General features: G+C 44.6%; 1 protein-coding gene and 1 non-coding gene across 2 annotated transcripts in view; both read right to left on the bottom strand.

Moving 5' to 3' along the window:
* The window catches only part of CUNH16orf87 (chromosome unknown C16orf87 homolog), a 43,777-nt gene extending 38,270 nt beyond the window's left edge, over positions 1-5,507 (bottom strand). Inside the window, exon 1 of the mRNA XM_019505653.1 lies at positions 5,357-5,507. Coding sequence (XP_019361198.1) covers positions 5,357-5,422 — 66 coding nt within the window. The 5' untranslated portion in view covers positions 5,423-5,507. The remainder of the gene's footprint in view (positions 1-5,356) is intronic.
* Positions 5,508-6,788: 1,281 nt separating this feature from the next.
* Positions 6,789-6,861, bottom strand: TRNAT-UGU. Its single transcript has one exon. It is a non-coding gene; the product is annotated as a tRNA-Thr (tRNA).
* Positions 6,862-7,215: the final 354 nt, after the last annotated feature.

A 7,215-nucleotide genomic window follows, 5' to 3' on the forward strand; every position in this document is an offset into this window, starting at 1 on the left:
GCAATAACATGTACATTTTATATTAAAGCAAATGCACATAATTTAAAATGTACATTCTCTGTAGTGCCATCTTGGAAGATTAAAAACATTGTTTCCCAGGCAAGGACTAACTCAGCCAGACAAGCCTCATCTAGTTCTGCCTTGGCTTTAAAAAAAGTGTTAGTTTTTAGCTATTATTAAATCTCATTGTTCATTTGCTAGCACCAAATGGGATCATTAAATGCTGTAGCATCATCAAAAAGAGCAGAGAATCTGGTCTTTTTGAAGAGCTTACATAAATGACTATTTATTTTAATTAAAATAGACAGTGAAAATTCACCTTGGCACTACCTTGGACACTACCTCATGAAACTGATATCTAATAACTAAGATTTAATTGCTACTTTAAATATAAGAGTTTGGAGTGTTTAAGAACAGTGTCCTCTTTAAAGACACTGAGTCTAAAGATTTTGTTACCCAAACACAATTAATATTTGCTGTCTTGGTATTATGAGATACCAGCCTGTAATGGAAGCTTTACATTTACAGAAGATGGGTCAGAAACTGTGTGAGAGAAAAGGCAGTTGAAGGTATGTCAACCTGAAACCTAGACAAAATTCAAAGAGATAAGGGTAGTTTCCTTTGCTAAAATTACACAACTGCCTCTGACATTTATTAAAGAATTTTTTTTGCAAAAAATGTGTTGGTCTAATAAAAGATATCATCTGTACTACAAGCTCTGACATTTCTGTGACTTTCACATTCATGTGTTAACAAAAACATTTCTCTGCATCTTAGTGTGTGAAACACCCACATAAATAAAGGGAAACTACATATATAACACAGGCTGGCAACAGACTTAAAAATAGTTTAGGTAATCTTCAGTATCACAATTTAAAAAAAATCAGATAAGATATTTTCAAAATTAAATTCAATGTTTAAAGTACTCGTGTAAGTTTAATAATAAAGCCTTTTCGTACATTAGGTCCATCCCTCCCCAAAATGTCATCTTACAAAAATTCTGGAGACTATTTATATTCAGTAGACTGCATGGCTGACAACACAAAGATATATGGTATTATATCAAACAGCTTTTTAGAAATAATTAAAACTATAGCTAAGGTGACAGTGTTTTTCCTTTGTAACTTGTTTTGAAGCACTCCTATCTTTCTGAGAACTACAGCTTCAAGCTTGCTTCTCAAAAAGCTTGTTTTTGGAGAGGAGAAAATTATAACAGAATTTTGAATACAAGGAGAGACGCTAGATGCCATTCATACAGTTAATGTTTAAGGAAGAACTACATTCCAACACCCTTCAATTAAATGCATGCTACAGGTAGTGGTGCACTGTAGATAGCACAAAAGAGGTTAAATCCTGTAAATTCAGTAAGCCTTTGCATCCTTATATTCTATTGAAAATTAAAATTAAACTTAATGAAAATCTTCATAATAGAGATCACCCAACAGAAAATAAAACATAAGGAAAAAAAATGTTGCTTCCTCTTATCAAGCATCTTGGCTCCATGGTTTACTTTAATATGTAGAATTTTTTGTTAGCACCCCCCCCCCAAAAAAACCCAGCCCAAAATATTTCAGTGACACCAGAAAGCAGCATAATGTCACATCTATTTCCATGCCAACTGCTATCACCAAATTCTGAACATGCACACCAACCTCGTTGTTACAACAGCAGCTGAGACCTATTTAGAACAGTATGACTACTAGCAAATTACTACATTAAAACTTCCTGATGCTTTATACAAGGGATGACTGTCACCAAAGGGGTTTTATCTGGTGTTAAACCACCAGCCATTTGCATAGGAAGCTAGAGGTATTAATTGCGAAAATGTAAGATTTTGTTTTTTGCTTTGCAAAAGGATTTGGTGCAGGGGTTCCTAAACACTAAAGAAGAAGTAGGTACACCATGAGACCCTCTACTGGTCCATACCATAGAACTGCACACGCAGATCTCAACAGCAGGAAGAGTTGCTACAACAAAAATAATATGCAGCCACACTCATACTATTTAACCTAATTCTGATGCTTAAAGAGTTATCTACAGTTGCTTTCTTTGTTTAAACCTACAACATTTACTTAGGAGTCTCCTGTGGTTCAGTGGTAGAATCCTTGCCTACCACACAGGTTCCCAGACGCATACAACTACAGCCATGGAGGCACCAAACATCTGGACTCAGTCTGGTCTTTGGATTCTGTCTCAGTTGCCTAAAGAGAGGATGGAAGGTCTGGGCAGCCTCCACTCAAAACTTCTTGTCCAGGCATATGTATTGAAGGTCTGGGTGGCCCTCATGCATACACCATGAACTGGGAGGATCAATGGTTGCCATAACATTTACTTACTTGTAGCATTATTAGAATTTTTTTTTTTTTTTGAGTCTGAAGTGTGTCAAAACAAAACAAAAAGTACACTAAAATGCCTCTTACTGATTTTAATTTGTTCTTGTGTCAACCAGGAAATGAAAGCTTGGCATGTTACTTTTATTTTCCCCAAGATGATCCTTTATGGCAAGTTGAACATGTCAGCATTCGCAATGGTGAGTATACTACTAAAAATATGAAGCTTATGAACAAAAAATATGAATGCCTACCATTCCAAACAAGGTTTAAGAATATATAGGAATGCTTTAAAACTGTCAGGCAGAATAAGCAGCCAGAGAAAAACAAGTAAATATCAAAATACAATATAAAAAATATTTTTGAAATCTTGTTTTAATGAGACAACACTGCAAGATACTATAAAACCAAAATATAAAATTGTCAGATTTTCAAGGTTCCACTCTTAATAGAAATACTTTCAGTTAAATTATTGAACTATTTTCTTGCAGTATTGAACCAATTATCCCATCAGACAAAACTAAGAATTAAACTAAGCAGTCATTTTGCATTCCTCAGAATTAGCAATGTGAAACAAACTGTACAAATACAAAAAAAGCTGAAATACAACGGTAATACCCAATACAATTGTTTTAAATCCTTACAGCCAGGTACAGATGCTTAGTTTCTACTGGGAGGAATGCCATTGTCCCAGCAGAAACCCCAAATATATCCAGGGTTTTTGTCCCGGAGCAAAAATGGCCTCTGCAGGAAAAAAAACAAAACAAAACAACCTGGCAACAAGCAGGATTAAACTGCTCCCAGGAGACTGAATGCTTATACACTTTCACCCAGAATACTTCATGGAGGCCAGGAGAAGTGAAGCTGTGGAAAGGCTCCCAGAGCAGTTGAGGGCTCCTTCCCTCTCCCTGATGATGGGTTTTTAAACCCGAAAGCTTGCTAAGAACTTTTTCTCCCCCAACTATTTAAGTTGGTCTAATAAAAGATATCAGATTCACCCAAACAACCTTGTCTGCCTTCCCTCTCCATGCATTCCTCCAGGTCAACCTGAATGAGTGCGAGGGGCAGGACCATTCTGTCATGGGAACCCTCTTTCCTGCCAAATAGCTGACTGGTACAGGGGTATTCTCCCACCGTAGAAACCCTCCCCAACTGTCTGTAGCAGCTGCTGCTTTTCAACTGCTGCCTGTTGCCACTTGATAACCTGCCCCCTTCCCAGGCAGGAAGAGGGTAGGCTGTCAATTATGGGCTCCCCTAAGGGCAGGGTGGGGGCCAGGTTACAGCCCTCTACGGATCCCTGGCTAAACAGCTTGCCTGTGAAGCTCTCCAGTCATGGGGCTAGTGGAGTGGTTCTCAGCCTTTTTAGAATCAAGACACCTCTTGTTAGACTCATGACATGGCTTGGAAAACGCCAGCTCTTAAGTTTTCGCTCATTATTCGACTACAGAGAAGTAACAAAACAATTCTTTTGCTGCAGAGAGCTTAGAAAGAATGCAACACCAGAACGTTTTTAACACTTCAAATTCCCATTTAAGATCTCTGGATTTATCTGATGAATCCTGTTTACACACCTAACAGTGCTGACATAGCATGGTACGCTGCTGAGCCCTCAAAAGGCTCTCAAAGACACCTCAGTTCAAATCACTGGGCCAGAGAAGGATTTGTACAGTCCCGCTCCCAGGCTGTTTCTCTACGGGAAGAAATTTCTTCTAATAGAAACGAACATCTGTACAAAGCCCAAATCGACTCTGATGCTGTTCATACACACACAGCAATATAGCACAGGGGTTTTCAACCTTTTTGAATAAGTGTACCACTGGCAGCAGGGCACGGAGCAGAGGGGACGTGCGGCCACACGTGAAGTGGCCGCAGCCACCATGTGTGAGCTTCCCCCATCGCCGGTGTCTGGCTGGCCAGGTGGTGCCTGTGCAGCAGAGCAGGATGGTGCGTGGCAGCACTACGTCCCTGCCCACCCCCACATACACTGCAGGGCCTTCTTAAGTACCCCCAGGGGTACATGTACAACCCCACTATAGCAGTAACACTGACCCAATCCTACAGACTTTGGTTCATCCCACAATAGACATTCTGATGAATTTCTGCATCTAGCTGCTAGCATATGGGAGCACAGAGGAAAAAACAACTGATTTTTACTGTCTGCATACCACACCCTTGGGAGTATTAAGTCACAACAAGAGCAAAGATGGATACAAATTAATTAATCAACAATTTACTAGTCACTGAATACCTCTTAAGTGCAAATAATCAATCTAGAGTTTCTAACAAAAATGCTTCCACATACTGCATTTTTGTAGTGATATGACACAAGCTATATAGCATTTAAACCACGTACCAGACAAAGGCTGGGAGGTAATGGCTGCGCAGTAGTTAAGCACACTTTAGAGAAAAGATCACTTCCCACTCAGGAAATTTGTTTCTCTTTTTTTCAGAGCCAAACACACCAGCCCCAAGGAATGGCTTCCTGAATTAACCCGGCAGCATTTTCACATTCAGTGCTGTAACACAGGCGGGGGGAGGAATCGGAGGCAACCAGGCTTCTCAAGAACTAAAGCGCTAAGACAGGGAGCATTAAGTCCTACAGGATAAGTTTATAATCATTGCAGAACCACACAGTACCGGGGCTTGAGGGGACTGCCACAGGTCATTTAGGGACTTCGACTGGTGGGACTGGGACTGGACAGCATCCCGCAAAGCAGCTGCTATGCAAGGGGGCATAGCCGGAGGCTGCAGCCCCATGAAGTAAAAGGTCGGTATGAGGACAGAGCACCTCTTCTGCATCCCACCGCGGAGCAAGCTCGGCAGCCGGGCGCTTGAAGGAGGGACTGACAGGCGAGAGCAGTGGCTCTCACCCATCTGAGGCTCAGACAACCCCGGTTCTTCGTTTCCACTCCCCCGCAAGCCGCTGCCGCCCGGGAGCGACGGGCCCGAGGGCAGCGCGAGCCCGGGGGGCTACACCTTGCAGATCGACCCGAGCAGTCACCGCTGCCCGCGCGCGGGGCTCCCACCTGCTGGTCACAGTCCGGGCAGGACTTCGTGGCCATCTTCACTTTCTTGGCCCGGCTCGAGGACATGCTCCCGACCCCGGGGGACGAGCCGCAGCTCAGGCGGCCGCAGGAACACGCGATACCCCGCCCAGCTGCAGCCCGCGACACGTACAAAGGGGCGCGCTTGCGTCACAGCCGCGGCGAGGCTCCGCCCCCCGCCCCGCCATACCATTGGCTGAGCACCTCAACGGCGCGTGCTCGGAACTGCCGCTCGGCCTCGCCCTCTTCCCAGTAACGGCCGCTCTGTGGCATGTGGGGGCGGCTTCTTGTGGTCATGCTCTAGGGTTGCTCCTGCCTGGCTGCGGGCTCGTGGCACAAGCATTTTCCTCGTCCCTAGCTGCAGCTGCCGCCGGGGAGCCCGGGGCCTGTCCTGCTGCTGGGCGAGGTGCTCGTGGCGCAGTGCAGGCTCCAGTCCGCCCCGTGTTCCTCCCCAGTGTCTGAAAGTGAGTTCCTGTCCCGCCAGGAACAGCCTGAGAGACCTCAGGGGCAGGGTTTATGTAATCGTTTTTCATCTGTTTCTTATTCTAGTCCATTTTCACTCATTCTCGAGCCCTGCTCTCCTCGGCGTGCCATTGTGTGCTTAACATTTCAACAGAGAAGCCCCATCCGTTCTCTTCCAACTGTTGTGCATGGCGGCTGTAACGAAACACCTGGCGCAAGTTGGGAGAAGCGTTTATTGTACCTGGCTCCGTACCCTCCCTCAGTGCCACTCCCACCCGCACACAGCAGAGTCTGAACCATTGGCGACGCGTCGAGGGTGCATGTGCACCCCTGGTGCCTGTGGGCGGTCGTTGCTCGACATCCCACCCCCTCACCACTGGTCTGTGGGGGGTCCCCAGTTGCTGCCGGCAGCGTCTGCGGGTGGTTACTGACTGCTGGTCGGCACTCACCCTCTGCCGACACCGCTGCGGCCTCCTGCAGGAGCTCCCTGCTTCCCCCTGCCGCCTACGGGAGCTCGCTGTGCCCCACCAGCCTCCTGGGGCACATGGTGTTCATGGCCTAAACAGATTGAGAATGGATCTGGGAAGATGCAACTTCCTCATGCAATCATGTGGCTTGTATGCATGTGTGTTTGTCAGAAGCAAACCATGGATCACCTGAAATGCCTGCTAGCACCGCCACATGCCTCAAGATCTGGCAACACCAACACCAGAAGCAGTGAATATATTGAGTATATTCCCTTATCCCTGCTCTGCTTTCTGCAACGGCAACACGGGGGCTTTACCAGGGCAATTGAGGTTGGCCTCCTGTGCTGGAAATAATGGCTGAACATTAATCTCTGGTGGAAATAATTGTCACATATTGCTACAATTTCCTACCCCACTTTCACAGAACACTAGGGTTGGAAGAGACCTCATAAGGTCATCAAGTCCAGTCCTAAAGGAAGAGGCTAAGACTCCAGTGAGGTTTGAACTCACGACCCCTGATTTACAAGACCAGTGCTCTAACCACTGAGCTATGGAGCCAGTTTTTCTTACTTTTACACTATTTATTCCATAATATAAACTAACTGGGGTACAGTGAATTATTATTCTTTCCAAAGAGCGTTTCTAAAACAATGTGATATTCTAATTTAAATGTTTATTTCCAATTGCAAAGCCTACTTGATGACATTGTTCCTAAATGAAAGCTGCACGTTGAATTGTAAAGGTTTCTTTACAGAAAATGTTTAGGGATGAGTCATTTGTCTCTGAAGGAAGAAGAAGTGGGTGATAATGATAGTGCTGAAAACATTAGCTCGAAACTTGGATGACTTCTGTATATATTGCAAAGTATATAATGAAGAAAGGAGGAAAGTCCCTGTGGAAAGTCTGCATCAA

This window comes from Gavialis gangeticus, unplaced genomic scaffold (assembly GCF_001723915.1).
Source record: "Gavialis gangeticus isolate Ggan-Ray unplaced genomic scaffold, GavGan_comp1, whole genome shotgun sequence".
Classification (NCBI taxonomy): Eukaryota; Metazoa; Chordata; order Crocodylia; family Gavialidae; genus Gavialis; species Gavialis gangeticus.